This window comes from Tachypleus tridentatus, chromosome 9 (assembly GCF_004210375.1).
Source record: "Tachypleus tridentatus isolate NWPU-2018 chromosome 9, ASM421037v1, whole genome shotgun sequence".
Taxonomy (NCBI): Eukaryota; Metazoa; Arthropoda; class Merostomata; order Xiphosura; family Limulidae; genus Tachypleus; species Tachypleus tridentatus.
This window is the reverse complement of record NC_134833.1, coordinates 65,781,621-65,804,164: the sequence shown is the minus strand read 5'-3', so window position 1 is coordinate 65,804,164 and position 22,544 is coordinate 65,781,621. Positions and strand designations below refer to the sequence as shown.

At 33.8% G+C, this 22,544-nt stretch overlaps 1 protein-coding gene across 2 annotated transcripts in view; it reads right to left on the bottom strand.

The window, feature by feature from the left end:
• The window catches only part of LOC143225342 (uncharacterized), a 38,456-nt gene extending 26,473 nt beyond the window's left edge, over positions 1-11,983 (bottom strand). Inside the window, exons 1-2 of one of the 2 annotated variants that reach the window (XM_076454561.1) lie at positions 11,234-11,983; positions 7,078-7,121 (exon numbers count right to left, since the gene is read on the bottom strand). In XM_076454561.1, the coding sequence (XP_076310676.1) occupies positions 7,078-7,100 (23 nt within the window). In that variant the 5' untranslated portion in view covers positions 7,101-7,121; positions 11,234-11,983. The remainder of the gene's footprint in view (positions 1-7,077; positions 7,122-11,233) is intronic. The other variant, XM_076454562.1, reaches the window with a different exon arrangement.
• Positions 11,984-22,544: the final 10,561 nt, after the last annotated feature.

Sequence of the window (22,544 nt, the reverse complement as noted above, 5' to 3'; positions counted from 1 at the left end):
GGCCGTATTCTTACGAAGATGGATGTAAGTAACCAGTTACGAAGTCATCAATGAACTAAGCAAATCGGTGTAAATGATAAAATGATGGTAATATTTAGCCTATATGTGATATAGGACAAGAAGGATTTGATATAACTCTTTAATGAGCGTAAAATATAAGGTAAAACAATGTTTAGGAACGATAAGAGACCTGTTTTTGTTAACCTGAAGATGACCTAAGAAGGTCCAAATGTTGATCTCCACTTTATTTCAATAAAATTTTTAATACCCATACCAGCCATCTTGAGATACATTTTTACTTCAAGAGGGTTTTTCGTCATCACGAAGAGATCTATCTATTTGACCATTTAGACTGTCTTATTCTTTAAAATAAATTTAAAAAAAATCAAAATTCAGCTTTTATTATTCATATAGTAATGCCTCCACCAAATACAAAGGAAACCCGTTCAAATTAAAAAAATAAAGCTGTCTTAGCTGAAGATAACTGAAGACACTTTTGTGTCCCTTAATCTTACCATTCTCACAATTAAGTTTGAAAAAGAATGGTGCATCAACATTATCGGTTCCTTTATAATCTTAAATACCTCTATTAAATCTTCTCTATCTCTTATATTTTCAAGAAAAAAATTCAGAGGTTTAATCTTTTATTCTATGACAACCATTTAATACCAAGTACCATCCTAGTAACCCTTCTCTGAACCCTTTTCAACAGTTTAATTTCGTTCTTAAGGTAAGGAGCCCAAGAATAAGACAATATTCCAAATGTAACCTAACAAGTGACATATACAATGAAATTATGACCTCTTTAGATTTGTATTCATTATTTCTACAGATATAACCTAAAATCCTACTTGACCTACCACCAGCAAGAGATCACTGCTTGGAGGACTTAAGAGAATAATCAACCACTACACCAAGATTCCCTTCCTCATCATTGATGTAAATCCAGTAAATAATGTAAAAAATATATATAAGGCAAAATTTTCCCTTAGTGAAACCTTATTTACTATCCAATAAAATTTTAAACGCTCTTAAATGACTTTGCAAATAATTTTTAACAGACTTTCCAAAACTTTTCCCACAACTGATGTGAGACTATTGGGTTTATAATCACTGGAACAGTTTTTATCTCCTACCTGAAAAGAGGAGTTATGCATTAGCTGACTTCCAATTCTCTGGTACTTGACCACTATTCAAAAACTGACAAAAATTAGCAGGTGGCTCACATATAACAATCTTTAACCTTTTCAAAACATGCAGCAAAACATTGAAACTTATAGAGTAATGGCAATTTACACTCAGATGTTCTCCAATTTCCACATTCTCAACCATTTTGATGCTATAAGTTAATAATAAATTTTCATTAGCATTGCATTTAGTATGTTCCTTGACCAACTGTTGAAGAAAACCATCTTGAACAGTTTCCAAAAACCTTTCTTCTTCGTAGTTTGACTATAATTTTCCAATCTCTATGTCTTAACTTAAAATCACCCATATTTATGACTTCATTAACAGCTGAAATTGTAATCTCATTGTAAAGTTTCTCACTAATTTTATCAGTTTCATCTGGTGGTCTGTAACAAATTCCCACTAAGAGCTTTTTCCCTTTACATCCATCAACGGAAACAAAAATGGATCCAACCTCCATACTATTATTTTTGACATTATCAACTTCAATAGGATGTACATAACTCACATTTTAAATATAATATTACACCGCCCCCTCTCTAACCCTATTATCACAGCAGCTCTAGAGGGGCAGTTGAGATATACTGTTAACCATGACCAAAAGGAAGAAGTTCTTAATTAAGACTTCTCAATAAAAAATAAATCATGCTTCGTAAAATAAATCTAAACTTCCAGTGAAAGTATTCTTTTTTTCAGCAACTAACTCAAGGGCAAATCACACGTGAAATAGTAATAAGTCATGGTGAGGCACCCTTAACAATGTAGAGCTCACTGAGGCATAAAGATGCAATGATGAATTAAGAAAAATTAAGTACATTCAATATGAAGGGAAGGTTTAATAGACTTCTTGTATGAATTCTGGTCTGATAACATATGAAAGGACTTTGTGCAAGTTAAGTAATATATTAGACACCCATGTTTCTGCTTTAAGTGAATTAGAGATCGATAACTTTAAAGCAGGATCACCTTTCTGCAATCTAGAATGTCAAATAGAGTGTCTGTAGAATATTCAGTTATTTTATGTGAAGAACGAGTCTCAAGAACTTTGTTTCTGACAACAAAGGCAGAATATTAATTTGGAATGCAATCCTCACTTTTGGGTGTAGACAATCAACAGATGTTTGATGCAGTCTATTTTCATAATGAGTGAAATCTCGAGTTGTCTGTTGATAATTTTCATATATGAGACTCACAAGAAGACTGAAAGTTGTTAGCACTGTGCCAGTTGTCAACATATGTGGGATACGTTGTTAACGTTGATGCAACGCTCAAAACAGAATAATGACGGATGCCAAGATGCTGTGTGAATCCAACATGAACCCAAAATTACTTACCTGCCAATAAGTTCTGGATAGAAATGTGTAAGCAGCCAAGTTGTTTATAAAAATAAAGGTATCAGTGTATTATACTTTCGCACAATATCTTATGCTTTTCTTTGGTCGAAAAAGAAAAAAAAAAAAACTATTTCTATTGAGCACACCAGTTATTAAAAGACAGTTCAGTACTTATATTTAAGAGGGCCATAATAAGTGTTGAAAAGTAGATTATTAGATTAAAAAAGATAAGAGTGTACAAGCTGGCCCTGAGGTATAGCTTTGTATTTCGGAGCTGGTTAGTCGGGCTCGAATCGATATTATACTACAAAATATTTCCCGCACCTTAAATTGTGGGTGGTTTATGAAAGTACAAATCAATCTCATAAAATGGACAGTGGGTGATAAGGGTGATTTTAACTGGTCATTAGTTCAAAATTAGGGATGGTGGCAAATATTCTTAAAAGTCTTACCAAAAATATAAAACATAGAGAGGTGTTTAGACATTAGACAAATAACTAGACAGACTTTTAGCATCCTTTCTGAGCTTCCAAAACGAATGACAGTAACCCTGTGCTCTAACATAAAAAGTACTCCTTCTGGGAAATTTTGTTAAAAAGAGAGAGTAGAAAAGAAATTGAGACAGGTGAGACCTTGTAGTAAGTATAGATATCATTTGATCTAATGAACGTATGGCCAGGTCAGCTTATATCTAATGGAAGTTACACTTCAGTGAATGATCTATTATAGCCTTCCTTCTATTGTACTAAAAACGAAGTGGAATATAGTTACTGGCCAATACTTCAGAAGAACAACTGGAGAAACAAGAACTACTCAATGGTATTGGTTATTCCCAGAAAGATCAACCACTACCTGATCACTGGGAGTAAGACTGAAAGAAGATGAGATGCATATTTCTTATTTACATTGGTCACATTATCGCATATTATCTAACGACTTATGGAATAATTCAAGAATATCTTTCTTTCTTCGACTTGGGCAAGGATTCTAGTCTTAGAGAATATAACCAATTTGTAAATAGCAGAAGTACTTTTCAACGATATTTAGAGCCCTGTTTTGAGCCTGATGGGGCACAAGGCAGTTAGAATTTAATCAAAGTTGGGGTATAAAAGTAAAGAATTAACAATCTGTAGTACAAAATAATGAAGAATAAAGTTCCAAGTGAGAAGTGAAGACACGTTATTTAGCCTTCTCTAGTTTCCAGTGTGGTACACTATCAGATGACACTGTGAAGACAAGTTATTTAGCCTTCTCTAGTTTCCAGTGTGGTACACTATCATATGACACTGTGAAGACAAGCTATTCAGCCTTCTCTATTTTCCAGTGTGGTACACTATCAGATGACACTGTGAAGACAAGCTATTCAGCCTTCTCTATTTTCCAGTGTGGTACACTATCAGATGACACTGTGAAGACAAGCTATTCAGCCTTCTCTATTTTCCAGTGTGGTACACTATCAGATGACACTGTGAAGACAAGCTATTCAGCCTTCTCTATTTTCCAGTGTGGTACACTATCAGATGACACTGTGAAGACAAGCTATTCAGCCTTCTCTATTTTCCAGTGTGGTACACTATCAGATGACACTGTGAAGACAAGCTATTCAGCCTTCTCTATTTTCCAGTGTGGTACACTATCAGATGACACTGTGAAGACAAGCTATTCAGCCTTCTCTATTTTCCAGTGTGGTACACTATCAGATGACACTGTGAAGACAAGCTATTCAGCCTTCTCTATTTTCCAGTGTGGTACACTATCAGATGACACTGTGAAGACAAGCTATTCAGCCTTCTCTATTTTCCAGTGTGGTACACTATCAGATGACACTGTGAAGACAAGCTATTCAGCCTTCTCTATTTTCCAGTGTGGTACACTATCAGATGACACTGTGAAGACAAGCTATTCAGCCTTCTCTATTTTCCAGTGTGGTACACTATCAGATGACACTGTGAAGACAAGCTATTCAGCCTTCTCTATTTTCCAGTGTGGTACACTATCAGATGACACTGTGCTCTGCCATTTTTTTACACTATCAATAACAGCGATCTCCAATGTGTGTGAAGTGGCATGGGCAAGGATGGGACACGGTTACCTATAACTACTGCCACATCTCAGGAACTCATTCAACCCAGCCTGTCCTTCTACGTTAATGAAAATTACCAAATCTATAGGACATCAATAAGTTTAAAACTATTTATTGTTGATAAACACAAATGTGTTGGTAGAAATTTGATCAGAACACTGAATAAAAGTTATAATGTTCACCTAATTGTTTTAGGTGATTTCAATGAACTTTTATCTTTGTGTCTAAGATTTCAGGGATTTCATTCCTCTTGATGGATTCACCAGCATAGAAGTGGAAGACAGAGACAGTGTAATATTAGAAGTCCAAAGAAGCTCATTGTCCTTATGTTTTAGTTCCTTAAACAAAGATTTACAACAGATCAAAGTCACTGAGTCTGTATAAGTTCTTCTGTGTAAACAAAAGAATATTGTCTGGAGACTTAGTAACAAAATATAGATGACTGATTATAAAAGAATCTTGGAGCAGTAAGATACCCCAGTAAGGGGGCTTCTATAAAGTTATGCTCCAGAGTTTTAAAGTTAAAATTTCCATGAAAGGAGATTAACATTCAATATACTCTAACCTCACTATATACCATGGATCCGTACAATGGTTTTGTGAGCAATATATAAACGATATCGGACAGGGAACAAATCCAATGAAATGTTTAGTTGACTCCAGTTACTAATGACTACGAAGGGGCTACTCACTTACAGAGCCTAAAAACCAAATCGTATGTTATCACAACTGAGAAATTATTCAACTGAAGCAACACTTAACTACCAATGTCGAAAGGTAGTCAGGTTGGTGGATCTTCGAATTTCAGTGGATGCAAACTGTCCATCATGTGTTCTCAGAAAGGGCCCTCACTACGAATAGAAATGTACAAAATCGTTAATTACAAGTGTGACACTCTGTATAACTTAACTTTTTAAAGATGTTTTTGTGGTTAATGATGACAGTCGTAGCGTATTGTATCTCATGAGGCAAAACAGACGAGTAAACTGACAACCAAGTTAATTTTAATTTGAAGTTTGAATAGTGGCTCTGAATAAGTATGAGAAAAATGTTAAAACAGATGAACTGCGAAGATGTTTGGATGTAAATGTGTGTTTTAAGGATGTAAAATCAAATCGAAAGAAAACAAGCCGATAGATCGAATTTAAAGATCAGGTGTGCAACTATATTTTAGTTGGAAAAAAAAAGATTTCTGGAGCTAAAGGGCGTTTGGAACTTAAGATGTAGTTTTCTGTTATGATGCTTTTCACTTATGGAATTTACTACTGAAACTTGCAATCGTTTTTAAAAGTTAACTCCTATTTTAGTTGAAAAGCATTTGCCATACAAATTATAAAGAAATCTTTTAAATTCACAATCTTTCTGTATTATTAATTTTCATTAAATTTTTCTTACTTTAAAAATAATAAATTTTTGAAAAAACAAACTATATTGAACATTTCAAGTTTTTTCTACTGTTTATACACTGCTGGCAAAATCTTAACGCCAATGAACATAAAGAAAAAATATGCATTTTGCGTTTTTAGACTCAACCACTTATTTGAGTAGAGCTTCGAAAGATGAAAATAAGAAAAGGGAAAATAAAAAAAACTTTTTAGCATTTAATAGGGAAAATGTGAACACTCAGACATACCGCTGAGTCACTGGGAAGTTAGAAAGAAGTAGTAATATTATTTCGATATTCACGTAACTGAATTATGGAAAATCCATTATCAAAACCAAATCAACTTTTATCAAGTTTAAATTAGCAGGCCTGCGTTACTAATATTGAAAAAAGTTAAAATAATTGCTATTAGTTTTAATGTACTGTATTTTTCTTGCGCCATTTATTGCACAGCCGAGTAAAATTAGGTTTTTCACAGAGTCCACACATGGCTTAAAAAAAGTAAACATTACTACGAGCACGTGACGTTTTTGTTTTTTTTAACTAACACATTCTCGTCACAGGCAGGAAGAACCTACTGACATCCAATGCGCTGAGTAACTCTATCTCAGCTCGCGACCCAGTATTTTTGGCAACGAAGCGTTTCTCGCGTTTGAACTTTTAGCATTAAAACTGTAAACGTGGCTTTTGTACCAAAAACGATACGTTTCAATTGTCTCACGGTTTTATGGGAAAAAAATAAACTTTCACACACAAAAATATTAATACATATTAAAACAATCGAACAAATTTCTGAGTAGAACCAACAATTAAATGTTTGTTGTTGTTTTTCTTTTCTGTCTGCTTACGAGACTACGGTGCAGGTATATATATATATATATATACATGAATATATTCGTTTGGGTGTGTTTTTTCTTGTAGCAAACCCATATCGGGAGAATTGAACTCCTGATTATAGCGTTGTAAATTCGTAGACTTATGGCTATTCTTACATTGACAAAGTAATTTAAACAAAGAACACAATAATGAGAATGTTTTATTCCGATTTTTCACTTTGTAAGTTTTAATATCTTTATATCACATCATACCTGTATCTTTCGTCGTCAGACATACTGGTTACTGTCGTAGATTCCTAAAAACAAGACAGAAAAAAATCAGTAACATGTCAGAGATGAAACTACAAACTTGAGGTTTACATTAATTAATTACTACAAATCTTTAATTAATTAATTAATTACTACAAACGTTCCACGAGCTCAGTGGAAGTAACTTAACATGAACTACTATGTTGATCCATTTTTGAATATTGTAACCTAATAATATACATACCATAAAAACTCAACAAAATACAATAGGAAAATATTTGTTAATTGAAATTCAATAGCCGAACAACTGCTAATCTAACTCGTGAAGAAAATATATCTATACTCCCTTCTCAGTGCTCAGAGGAATGTCTGCAAACTCACAACGCTAGAAATTGGATTTCGATACCCGTGTTGGGCAGAGCACAGATAGCCTATTGTATGGCTTTTTGCTTAATTTCAAAGAAAAAGGGCCGGTATGGTCAGGTGATTAAGGCACTCGACTCCTAATACGAGGGTCGCAGGTTCGAATCTCCGTCACAATAAACATGCTTGCCCTTTCAGCTGTGGAGGCGTTATAATGTGACGGTCAATCCCCACTGTTTGTTGGTAAAAGAGTAGCCCAAGAGTTGGCGGTGGATGGTGATGACTAGCTGCCTTCCCTCTAGTCTTACACTACTAAATTAGAGACGGCTAGCACAGATAGCCCTTGAGTAGCTTTGTGCGAATTTCAAAAAACAAACAAACCGTCACAATAAACACGCTCGCCCTTTCAGCTGTGGAGGCGTTATAATGTGACGGTGAATCCCCACTGTTTGTTGGTAAAAGAGTAGCCCAAGAGTTGGCGGTGGGTGGTGATGACTAGCTGCCTTCCCTCTAGTCTTACACTACTAAATTAGGGACGGCTAGCACAGATAGCCCTCGAGTCGCTTTGTGCGAAATTCCAAACAAAATCGTTTCAAAATAACATGTGAAAACTAAAATCTAAAGTAGAAATATTAAAATATAGCCATTTAATTTCATAACATTAGAAATCTGGAAAATTCAAAGTTCAAAACTAACAAACAATAAATATATATTCGTATGTTATATATCTGAGTTTAGAATATATTTTAATGTTTCACTCGACAAGTAGAGGGCTTCTATGGTTGAGAAAACGTGTTTGTGTGTTTTATTATAGCAAAGCCACATCGGGCTATCTGCTGAGCCCACCGAGGGGAATCGAACCCTTCATTTTAGCGTTGTAAGTCCGTAGACTTATCGCTGTACTAACGGGGGGCGGTTGAGAAAACATAGGATATTCTTATTGGAAACGCCATCGCATATGAGTCGACCAGGCTTGAAAGAAGACACTTCTAATGTTGACATGTAATTTCTGTTATTTCTCATAAGAATAAAAAACGTGGTAGAATGGACATTAAAATATGTATTTTTCTTCAGTATGTTTTAAACAAAATTCTGAGTTCGAATTATTGTGTTTTTTTTTCACTTCTTCAAAAACTTGCTTTGGTTTTGCTTACGCGGAATTATTATTTTTAATTCTTTCGATGCCCTAGATGACTGACTGATAAACATCGATACGAAAAACAACAAGAAAGTTTTTACTTTAGTAATTAAAAAAATGTCGTACCAGGCTGGTCTAATGGGTAATGTTTCGGGCTGCGTATAACAGGTTCAAGATTGGAACCGATTATGTGCCGATGAATACGACCCGCAGTGGGTGCGTTATTAGAGTGATATTCGATCTTGCTATTAGGTTAAAAATAACCGCATTACGGCGGGTGGTGGTGATTGTTGCTATCCCTCTGGTAGAAGTTCTAAATTAGGAATGGCTATGCCTAAACTTGTTACATGACAGGGCTGTTTAGTGCACGTGTCACGTTAGATTCATGTTGAAAATACTATAAATAAATTCATTTTTTTAGAATCTTTCCGTGTGACTTGAGAATTCTAATATTTTATTATAAGGAAGATTGAAAGAAGGCTTAGAAGTTAATACTAAATTACTTCTCAAGAGTTCTTGTAAAGATAAGAGACGTTTATTAGGCTTCGTTTAAGGTTGAAGCAAAATAAAAATTTACAACTTAAAATAATTATTTTTTTATATTTATTTATAATTACTTGGTTTAGGTGTTCGTGCAAAGCTACCTAAAGATTGTCTGCGCTTACCATTCCTGATTTTGATCTGATAGATCAGAGTGGATATAAACTAGTCAACAACGCTCACTCCAAACTTCTGGGTTTTTCTAATCGAAAATTGGGATCTGACCGTCACTCTTAAAACGCACTCCCGACCACAAAGTCCAGACTGGTATTTTGCGGCAACGAGAGGCAGACTTGGAACCTTCCGATCCATTGTTAGAATGAATCCTTATTGTAGAGCAATATCATCTCCACAAATCAAGAATCTCATTACTATAAGAAAGTATAATACTTTGGCTTTCCATAATGTAATAACTAAAATCAGGATTTTCCATTAAGATGGTCCCGTTACCGAAGTCACAGCCAATGCTCTACAGAAGTCAAACTTCAATTTCAAGCCGTAACTTCTAGAACCAAGATTACTACGGCAGTATTTTCATTGTTAGTTACGGCCCTGATTGCTCTAACCCTTACTTTAATCTCAGTGATGCCTTACTTATTAGATGTCACAATTCACTTTCTTATTCTAGTTCCCTAAACACACAAACAAAGCTCTCTATCTATTAGTACCTTTGATAAAGAGGGTTAATCGCACCAATGTATAGGTTCGCAAGTAGTAAAAATAAACCTATTTTCCTTCTTCTTGTTCAAGTGATTGGCGTGATTTAAATTGTGACTGACATGACGCAATATATCGGATTAGGTTAAACAGGTTCTTGAACGTATGTTTAGTTAGTTATTAATAAGAAATTGTCTTAAATGGTTACTTTGGACAAAAATACAACATAAGGATTTGTTTGTTTTATAGTAAGGCCACGTAAGACTATCTGCTGTGTCGACTTCGGGGAATGAAAACCCAGAATTCTAGCGTTGTAAGTCTGGAGACATACCAGGAGACTAACACAAACAACAGACAACGAAGCAAATAAACAACTGTCAGTTAAGTGCTAAATGAAGAAAAGCAACTTTCCACGGATTTTTTATTTTTCACTTTTAAAGCACCATAATTATAATATATTTTAGTTACATTTGACGTGTCTTTAAATGATAACAGTAATTATTAATATCCAGAAAAACATGTCAGTGTTCAACTAATTACAAATCAGATTTTAGTTTTGTAATATATTTATCGAACTGAAGTAACAGTTTTGTTTGTACTGGTTATTGAAATACGTCCATTTATTCGGTCATCGTGTTCAAAGAACAACACAAAGGGACAGTTGCTGATTTGAAAAATTTTGCTAATTAAACAAACAGAAAAGACTTTTATTACTTTAATAATATACTGTTTGAAATGTCATTGTCTATATATATATATATATATATATATATCGAACTTACGCTATTATTTAGACGATTAAGTAAGCCTCTTAGGGCCTGGCATGGCCTAGCGCGTAAGGCGTGCGACTCGTAATCCGAAGGTCGCGGGTTCGCGCCCGCATCGCGCCAAACATGCCCGCCCTCCCAGCCGTTGGGGCGTTATAATGTAACGGTCAATCCTACTATTCGTTGGTAAAAGAGTAGCCCAAGAGTTGGCGGTGGGTGGTGATGACTAGCTGCCTTCCCTCTAGTCTTACACTGCTAAATTAGGGACGGCTAGCACAGATAGCCCTCGAGTAGCTTTGTGCGAAATTCCAAAACTAACTAACTAACTAACTAAGCCTCATTAGGTTTTCCTAAAGTAATTAATTTGTAAAATAATTACATGTTATTTATTAAGTTCTTCGATATGCGATTTATAAAAATCCACGTTTAAGAAAATGAAATTTTAGCTGTTAAAATTGTGAGTTGAAGTTTCTTTACACACACATCTATATATATATATGTTAACACTCAATAACAGAACATTTTTAAGTATCCTTAAATACGATAAACAGAAAAAGATTACGAAAAGTCCACTCGTTTAACGTTAATAAATGACAACTTATAACGCATCAGATATATTTAACAATTAACTGTTACACATTATATTCTCTAACTAAGCAGTATTTATGAAACGAATCCACATAAACAGACCTACCAAACGGAAGTGTTCTGTAGTGATGGTGATGCCAAGTCAGAGGATGTGTGCTTCACGCCTAGCTTGAAGGTTAACCTAACCCTAAACCTACAGACACTCCACTTGAAATGACCAAATTTCTAGTTCTAGCCTCGCACTAATGGTAGTTCAGCGACGCCCATAGATCCAACCCGCTATACAAGTTTATATTTAGTTGAGTCCACATAAGCCCTAATGTAAAAGATATTGACTGAAATTTAAACAACTACCGCGTTCCGGATTGGTCCATCATACTCGTGAAAGGAAGTTAACCGTACACCCTCACATTTAGCCAATAAAGTCTGTTTAAGACGATTTCGTTTTCACCCCCACTTGAACGAAGCGTCAAAATGTCACTGAAAACTAGGAAACAAGAAAACAACGTGTTGTACACGGTCTCTTGTGCAGGAATTCTATCCTGTATCGTAGACGAATGCAGGAAACCATATTAGGTCTTTATGTAACTTAAGTACCTAGGAAACAGCCACTGTGCTTTTTGACAATGTAGTGAACGAACATTTCTCAAGTCATTACTTGTCTCACCCAGTCAATAGACGTTATACAAAATGACTTGTAGACACTGGTACAAGTGGTTCCATCTGTTTATATTACACCAGCTCCACGTAAAATAGAACTCACTAAATTAAACCTATTTAACTTGGCCTAATATCTTTCTACTCTGTGTGTTATCCTTTTGCTTGTGTTTAGTGCCGAATGAATCGTTTAAAGAGATCGTGAAAATGTTGCTTGAAATAAAACCTGGAACAAACGCACCTGATCTTTTGTGGTATTAGAATTACATACGATAGGTTAACATTATCCGATCACAACAACACAATCATATAAAACCTGATTAATAAAGAAAGAAAAATAATTATTTGTATCGCTAGGAGTAATTTTAATAGTAATCATTTATACCGTTAGGAGTAATTTTAAAATGAAAACGAAACAACATCTCTGTTGTTAAAGGTGTGACGTATTTGTGTGCCACAGGTTACGTGGAAGAGTAATGTGTTACACGTGATGAGCTGAGAAAATCCACTTTTCTATGTTCTTCAATTAATCACAGTGAAAAAACCATAGAAGAATTGTATATAAGTAGGGACCAAGTGAAACGTACAACACATTATTTACCACTGTCTGCTTTAGAGATGTTTTTATGTGTAAAATTACTGGATGAGCCCTGGAGAAAGAAAGAACCAACTCAAGTCGTATTTCTTATGAGAAATATTTAATATTTCAAATATTATAATAGGTTTACCGAAAAAAAGGTATCTGTTGTTTTATAAAGAATATTAATTGTAGCTGGTACGTGTTAGTTCCAATTCTTTAATAAATATTACAGCGAATTTTCAGTCTCTTAATTTATTCGTTTCTCACTTCAACAAGAATAAATGTTACTTTCTTTCAATTTAAAGACACCGTTAAGAGAAGTGGATGCTGGTGATAACAGGTTTTCCTTCCGACATATTCTTCAGAAGTTTTCCTATGTAATTTCTATATAAAATAAGAAACGACTATCAGAAACAGGTTTGGTTTGTGTTGAATTTTTCGCTACACGTGGACTATCTGCGCTGGAGGGAAGACAACCAGTCACCACCAACTAGTTCACCAACGAATAGTGGGACTAACCGTCATATTATAACACTTTCACGGCTAAAAGGGTGAGCATATTTGGTGAAACTTGGATTCGAACCCGTAACCCTCACAGTCAAGCGCTATAACCACCTGACCATGCCCGACTTCGGAAATAGGACATACCAAGTATATTATTAACACTGGCTTATGTGTCTTTGCCGTAAAATAAGAAATGATAGGTTTTTTCTAACACATTAACAAACAACACAAAGATATAATGCCCACTAGTGACACAGCAGTTTGTCTGCGGACTCACATCGCTAAAAAAACAGGTTTCGATACCCATGGTGAACAGAGCATCGTGTACCTTTGTGTTTAATTCTAAAGAAACAAACAGATCAAAGATATAAAACTTATAACATGAAGAGAAGAAAGAATATAACTGTTTAAACTTTCTTGATATGAAAGAAAGGAATTAGGAAACATTAACTCTGAAAATTTACCATAGAAAAGATTCGCGACTGAACTTACATATACTGGTTTCCTGCAAACAATAAAATGTAACAATTGGAATATTAATACCGTTGGGATTATGTGTTGGTAGGGACTAGGAGGATGATAAATAACAAAAAAAATTAAAATCAGAACAATCACAAAATGTGTGAATAAAAAACAATAACAATAAATAAGAAAAACTAATAGCTAGAGACATTTTAACAACAAGAGAAGTGATCAGAAAATTAATTAGGTTAAAATATAAAGTAAGTTTAAAAACACAAACTAATTGTGAAATTAAAATTCTGACCAGGAACCGGAATTAAAAGTTTTCTACCAGAATTGTACAATAACGAAAAATATTTTAAACGTAATGCTGAGAGTTCAAAAGTTTGTATACGGGTAAAATAGGTAGGAAAATAACAAACAGATACAAGGAACATGAAAAAAGGTGATAGGTAAGTGAACATGTGATTAAAAAAACAATATAAAAACTAATTTAGAGATATGTTAAAGTCTTTGACCTAGAGAAAACTCAAACGAAAGAAGCATAATCACTAGAGTGCTAAAATAGTAATCTGTGAGGGCGTTGTAATGTTACATTTAATCCTACTATTATTTGGTATAGGAGTAGCTCTAGAGTTGTTCTTCCTGTAGTTTAATTGCCGTTAAATTAGGGACTATTAGCACAGATAGCCATTTTGCATCTTTGCGCAAAATTTAAAACAAATAAAACCAAATAAAACAGTTGGAAGCAGAAAGAACCAAAGAAATAAAACCTAACACAAATAAAACATTAAGAGCGCCATTATATTTATATTAAGTTAATTAAACTATAAAATAGATAAAGTTAGTGTCGTCATAAACAATATTCTGATTGGATGTATTTTCAATTTGAATCTTGTGCCTCAATATGTTTCATTGATGGAGACGAAAAGTTGGACTGAAATAATTTTATTATCTCACAAATAACTATTTAAAACTTTATATATCGCCAATAAATAAATATCGTTTAAAAATAAAAATAAAAGCAAAGTAAAAATAGGCTAAGATTTCTTAACATTTCCCGTTGTTTGTTTTTCTAAGCAACAAGAACTGTAAATAATTCTGTCTCTAGTTGTTCCTGGACCTTCTGTCGATAGAGTGAAGTCAAACCTACGGATTCTGTACAAAGGTTATTTTATGGTTCTTTTAATTCTTATTTTGAAATATTCTATTATTGTGTTAAGAAAATAGTATTGTTATAGAATAAGAATACATAACATTATATGAAAATGGTGTACCCATGGCATAGTGACTAGAGTGTTCAAATAGTAATCTGTGAGGCGTTGTAATGTGACAGTTAATCCTACTATTATTTGGTATAGGAGTAGCTCTAGAGTTGTCTTTCCTGTACTTTAATTGCTGTTAAATTAGGTACGGTTAGCACAGATAGCCCTCTTGCAGTTTTGCGCGAAATTCGAAACAAATAAAACCAAATAAAAGACTTGGAAGCAGAAAGAACCAAAGAAATAAAACCTAACATAAATAAAACATTAATATTATATGAAATTGGTGTACCCTTGGCATAATGACTAAAGTGCTCAAATAGTAATATGTGAGGGCGTTGTAATATAATAATTAATCATCATATTATTTGGTATAGGAGTATAGGTATCATCCCACTGACAGGTGTGAGACTTTTATTGTTGATTTATATAAGTAAGTTCACGTTGCAACAATATTTACCACGAAAAAGTATACGTCATATCCTAGCTGACTGACCAGTTTTGTAAGAAGGCAAAAGTGAGTTTCTTGCTGACTTTCTATGTTAAGAATGTATACTGAAAATAAAGAAACATTATGAAAACACATACATTAACTAGCAGGATAGTAAACACCTAGTATGCTTGATTATATATCATTTATATAATTGAGGACAGAGAGTCAGAAGTCTTTACATTATACACTTAGGTTTCACATTATTTAATTTATTTACGTTTATTAAAAGACAAATCATAAAATTACACAGTAAACTTTTGAACTTGTCGTAAAATCTTATGATTTTCTTGAGTCAAGTATTTAGGAACATCCATTTCTTTAGCTCAAAACAATAATTATTTGAATAGAAGAATAGCATTACTATAAGATAAGTCTGAGACATTGAAAAGTGAATTAATTAAAGGTAGCCAAATAACTTATAAGCTGAGACTACAACTAGTATCAGATGAGTAATGATAGGATTAGTTTATTATAATACTGAATATACAAAATGCATTTTATTTTAACAGTTTGTTCCAATTGAGGTTATTTCAGTAATTACACTCACTGTTGTTCTGTAGAGTATGTTTACTGAGTTACAATGCTAAAATCTGTGGTTTGACACCGTCGTGAACAGAACGAAGATGGCCCATTGTGTAACTCTGTATTAAAAGAGAGAAACAACATGTTTGTTGCACTAACAATTTTAGATGATTCATCTGACGTGACTCCACTGAATAAAAAATAAGAGTTGGTTAATTTAACTAGCAATAAGTTTAAAGAACTTTTCAGAAGTCTCTGGTATCTAGAATACTATCATTAAAAGCTGAGCTCTTCATTCTTTGTAGTTAATAGCCAACAAGTTTTAATAATATATCTACAGCTAAAATAAACCTAAGCCTGAATATTAGGCTTATAGTTCATAAATGTAACACGGAAACTATTGATAAGTTTTGACATTGAGGCCAAAACTACATCATGTTCATTGCCATGGTGATATACAGCTAATCATTGCCATGGTGATATACAGCTAATCATTGCCATAGAGATATAAAGTCGATCATATATGTTTTAATGTACAATACAAAGATTAACTTTGGGTATTTGAATCATATTTGTTATTTTTTGTGTGAAATGTTGTGCAACACAAAAAACAAACAAATAGAAAGAAATAATTGTTTTATGCGTGATAAAACGTGGTATTAAATAAGAGCTATAATTTACCCTCCATTAAACACAGCATAGTATCGAGACACTGATGCTACCACTACAATATATAACGGTGATCGTGGCATTTTATAATAACAGTTTTATCTTTTATATAGTTGAATATGAGATTCACCAATATCTATTTTTGAGCAATAAATATTCGAAGTTCATAAACTAAATCGTTACCGTAACATTGAAGAGTCAATATATGTTTTACATTCTAAACCAAAAGCATTTTTAAAAACTGCTAGTCAAAAATTGTGAATGAAGAAATAATTTTCACAAAACGTCCCACGAATCACTAAGTTACATAAGTAACATCTTGTTCTCATACTGTTATAAATTCATTAGCTAAAGCTGTTCATATTAACACCGGTTTTGACATTCCGTCTTAGTATTAGAAAATGTTTCGTATTTTGAAAAAGTGTATGGTGTCAGCTACAGGAACGTTGGCACATCTCAAGATACGTAGGTTTCTCGTGCCAGAAGATCAGGCTAGTATTTCCAAACATGTTTGGAATTCTGGTAAACTAATGACTGAAATGCTGACACAAATAGAATTCTTCCAAACGTCTAATCCATCAGTTTCACAGGCCATCCAGTCATCGACCCCAATACTTAGTTTCTATACAATATCCAATCAATCAGTCTCCAAAGTTTTCTTTTCGAAACAAATGGGTTGCTTGTTATGAAATTCGTTTTTAGATTAATCTTATAATAACAACCAGACAGATGGTCAACATCTAGTTTTTTTGGTTAATTTTATAACAACAGTTCGACATGTGGTCGACATCCGTTTGTACACAAGCCCTACTTGTTGTCTGTTTGTTCTTTAGGTTTGTTCAAAACTACTCGAGGATGTCTGTACCATTAGTCCCTAACTATAAAGTAGTAGATTGCAGAGAAATCAATTATTCAAAATCACCTGCTGCCAACTCTTGGGCTGCTCTTTTATTAATGAATTGTGAGATTGACCGTCGTATTATAATGTCCTCAAGGATTGTCACTCAAATATCCTAATCACGAGGCCAAGCCTTGTCAGGAAAATAAATAAACTTAGCGCTTGGTGAGGTATAGAATCTTGGACTTTCGCATGATTCTCATCTCTAAAGAATTCCAAGAATAGGTTTTCAGTTTGTGATCATTTTTTGCTCTGAAGGAAGATAATTGGGTACTCTCCTTGTGATATTAACTTTGACGTATTACATAGATGTCAGATTGGTCAGTCTTGGACTTATATGAATGGTTGATGTTGTTTTTAGTATGAAATTCGGTTTAAAATGTAAAAATACGTTTTGAGAAATATTTCCGAAATTTTAGTACCTAAATACACAAATATTTTCAAGGCTGGATAAAATAACATTGTTGATCAGTAGATGGCGACACTTTAAGAAATAATTAATAATTTATTTGAAGAATGATATGGCATTTTAAATGAATAAAAGGAAAGAAAAATTATACTTTGTGATTAATGCATGTAATAGAAGTTAAAAAGTTACCACTTTAGACCCACTTGTTCTGTGACAGAAATAGTTTCTTGTTAAAAGCTAAAACGTCGACATCATAAGGTTCGTTTTACGTGTAAGAAATGACTTCCTGCTAGAAGTTAAAGCATCATCACGTAAGACCAGTTCTACTGGTCAGAAATATCGTTTTGAACATTGTAATAGAAAACGTTTTTGTTCACAGCAACAGATGCAAAAAGCTTAAATTTTATGGTTTCAGAACAGATAATATTATATTCTTATTTCAAAACATTTAAGTTTATAAATTATTTTATGTTCCTCAAAATAGATCGTGATTTTAGAAACGTGGCAAAAAGATCAAATTTCAAACTTCGTATACAACCAGTAGAATGTTGGGCAACATTAAGCACACTTGGCGATGGTCCAAATGTCGAATGGAGGAATATGCCAAGAAAAATCTTTCTGTTCATGCCAATAATTGTCAAAAGTAAATAGCAGAAAACCAAACTAATAACTTCAGTAGATGACATGTCCACTAGGAATACTTTTCTTCACAGGACGCCATTTAATAATAATCGTACTAAATGATATAAAATGGAAAGTTCGTGAGCTAAATTTTAACACTTCTATTGACCTAAATTATCCCGAGTGTCAGTAAGGTGGTTAATATTAAAACGAAGTTATCTTTCATATTGATTTAGTTACTCTCCCAGGTACGTTCCTTTGAAAGTGTATTGTTAAGGGCAGCGGAGGGGACGGTTACCAAGAGGCTCTTAATTTCAATCAAACTCACAAAAATCTTATCCACTGTCAACTGCTCGACAATCCAACTATGTATTACTACCTATTTCTGCTGTGTTGTTTCACCAACTGTAGTTTACTACCTATTTCTGCTGTGTTGTTTCACCAACTGTAGTTTACTACCTATTTCTACTGAATTGTTTCACTGACAAGTGATACATACTTCTCTTTTCAGTAGCGGTACTTCTGAGCTGTCCCATTGTGTCGACAAAGTAAGGGGTAGACATTCCAAATTTACCATGAATTAGATGACAGTAAAATAAAATGAAACCGAACGTGTTTACACACGAGAGGACGCAGATAGCTTTAGAACCAATGGGTATTTAGTTCGTTAAAAGTTATTGTTTTAGTTACAGAATGACGTAATCTCAAAAAATTAATAAAATTAGAAATCTTTACGTTTTATAGCAGACCTAAAAAAGTAACGAGTAGAACGTGAGAGTTTGTTTTAATTGTTAGTTATTAAATACAGGTTGAAAATAACGCGTGGCCAAGCTTAAAACTAAGATTTTGACTTAATGTTTGCGTTTTTCAGAATTCCATCATTGGAGGTGGGAACCATTTTGAAAATGTGCTAAGAAATTAGACAAACGCAATACAGAAATTTTCGGTTTACAAGACTTGGCGGTAAAGTTGCACAACTCGTAATCTGCGGGTTGTGGAAATAAAACTCTTCAGCGAATACCATCGTCCTTTCAGTTATGAGGGCAGTATAATGTGACGATTAATCCCACTATTCGTTGATATAGAGTAGCGAACGGGATTACGGTGGGTGATATTAATTAGATGCCTTCCCTCTAGGCTCATATTTGAAAGTCATGGACGGCTATAAGACCATATCTCTCGAGTACCATTTTACGAAAAAACAACAAATGATTCTACAAACATAATAATTTTCAAATGATATTCTAACACTTTTATGATATAATTTTTATATTCATCGTAAGCAAGCACATAAAATAAGAAGAGATTTCCAGCCCCTGATACTATCTCGATATTTTGTCTATTTATTATTGATTTTCTAATAGTTCCAAAGCGATGAAATGAGTTAATGAGAACATACTGTCAAAACATATTCTGGAAAATTATAGTTATTATTTTTAGAAAATGTCATCAAATTACTGTGGTAACGCTATCTGTACGTCAAAAACAGCAAACTTATGTACACAAATCGGAGATAAGAAGAAATTTAATGTTAGCGTTTGAGAATTTTTGCACTGGCCGACATTTTTAGATTTAAAAAAAAAAAAAAAAAAGTTTTATCTTAGTAATTTCTGAACTTGTTGATATATGTTAATATTAAACAGACGTAAAAAAGGTGCGAGTTTCAACTAATTGTCTTTTCTCAGTATTATCACGTGCTCTCGACTTTTCTGTAACTATGGTTTTATCTTTCTCGCATGACATTCGGAAAACATTTTGTTCTAATGTTAAAACACAACACATTATCGTTTGAATATGTGTTGTTTCATAACTCAAGTTTTGTATGTTCATTTTTGGATACTTAAGTGAAACTACATGATAACTTGGGCTATGCTAATCAAGTGGTAGGATTTGAACGTCGCTTTTATAATGTATTTAAAGTCCCAAAGTACGAACAGGAAAGAAAGCCTAGTCAGATCCTGCATGGCCAGGTGGTTAAGGCACTCTACTCGCAATCTAAGGGTGGTGAGTTCGAATCCCCATTACATCAAACTTGTTCGCCCTTTCAACTGTGTGGGCGAACAGTTGGCGCTGGGTGGTGATGACTAACTGCCTTTCCTCTTGTTTTACACATCTTAATTAGGGACGGCTACCATAGATAGCCTGCACGTAGTTTTGCGTGAAATTCCAAACAAAGTCATTATAGAGTGACTTTCAATCCCATTAGTTGTTGGTAGATAGTAGCTCAAGAATTGGCTATAGGTGGTTCTTTTGTTAAGCAAAAAGTTATACAGTAGACTATTTGAACTGTGTCCATCATGAGTATGGAAACCAGATTTTTAGAGTTATAAGCTCTCTGACTTACGGTTTCGTCACTAGGGGACTGTTGAATTATCGAAAATAGGTAGAAATTAAGTTATTATATTTTATTAACTTTACTTCTTAAATAGTGTAAACGTCACCGTGCGCGTAGAAACTATATTTGATGTGTGTGGCTTGTTTATCTGTATTTCGTTATTCCTTAAACAATGAGCAACGATTTATAATAACCGTCTGTTTTTTAAGTTGATTTGAGCACTTTCAAAATATTTTAAATGTTTCCTGCAGTGCGACGACACCTGCAAACGAAATTAGTAACTTGTTTTGAATTTAGCGCAAAGCTACACGAGGGCTATCTGCGCTAGCCATCCCTAATTTAGCAGTGTAAGACTAGAGGGAAGGCAACTAGTCATCACCACCCACCGTCAACTCTTGGGCAACTCTTTTTTGGGTCATTGATGACCGAAGAAGGTCGAAACGTTGTTCGCTCCTCTACATAAAAAAAAATGTTCTCAACCCAAACCAAACGTTTTTACATATATATTTCTCTAAAAGTGGGTTTTCTCGTCATCACTGTTTGTTTAGTTATTGAATTAAACTACTCGAACGCCATCTGCACTGCAAGTCCCTAAATTTCATGCGATAAACTAGCAAGAAGGAAGGCAGCCACCCAACATCACCTATAGCCAATTCTTGAGCTACTATCTACCAACAACTAATGGGATTGAAAGTCACTCTATAATGACTGAAAGAGAGAGTATGTTCAGGAGCGGGTTTCGATCCCATGACCCTCAGGTTTCGAGTCGATTTTTAAATCAGTGAACGGACAGAAGCTGTATGGTTGAAAGTGGTATGGATTATTTCAAGAAATGAGGGAACGATGGTCTAAGAGTTGACAATAGGTTACAGGTGAAAATACCTGTTATAGTCTCACAATAACTTTGCTTTTTTCTGTGTGTGTTTGTGTTAGTATTCTTTATCCATTGTTGGCTAGTTTGATTACAGTAATTTTTGTTACGGTAACTGAAAATTGTCCGACGATTTCAAGGTCCACCTTGTTTTAAGATTTTTACCCAAAGGAGTTAAGAACACTTGGCAAATTTCCAATTTTTTATAGTCTTTTGACTTAAAGGTTTAAGTACTTTATCAGAAACAAAAACGGACCTATTGACACGTAAACTGTTCCATCTCCTAAAGTGCACTAAAACTATTAAAGAAAAAAACGAAAAACATCAAAGCTAGCCCTTATCATTCATATACGTAATCTTATTTAAATTTACTCTGTCTGCAGAAAAATAATAGAAATGATTATGAGCAAAACATCGCCAAAAATATCAAGGTTTTATCCTTTGAAATTGTTTTAAAAACTGTTTTACTTGAAAGATGGAAAGACACCTGTCGTCGGTTATTCTATAAAAGAAACTATTCTCTGGAAAGCATCTTTTCTGAAGAAGACAGTTAAAAATTATGATTGGCGAAATTTTGTCAAAAATGTGTGTATGTGTGTGTCTTGTTTTCTTATTGCAAAGCTACATCGGGTTATCTGCTGTGTCCACCGAGGGGAATCGAACTCCTGATTTTAGCTTTGTAAGTTCGTAGACTTACCGCTATCCTAGCGGGGGATATTGTCAAATCTAAATATTGTGAGAAAAATGTTTTTTGAAACAGTAAATATTGTGTGTTTTGATAAAAGACAAAATCTTGAAACTTCTTCAGAGTATTGTGATAAAAACACAAAGATTGAAACATAAAAAGATTAAAGAAAATGTCTAAAATTGAAATTAAAATATTTTATAAAACAAGCCATTTATAGAAAGCTTAAGTCGGCTGCATCTTTCCAACACAAAAATATTATAAACTAGAGAAAGTAACCGGCTTTGCACGGGTTACTAGGCTAATATGTTTTAACAACTGCATAAAATTTGTCACGAAAGTAAAAACATGGACCTGATTTTAAACATAAATAGTTTCTGAATTAAGGTATTTTCTGTTATGTTGTCAACGTTTTTCATAACGAACAAACCTCTTTACTCAGCGTAGAC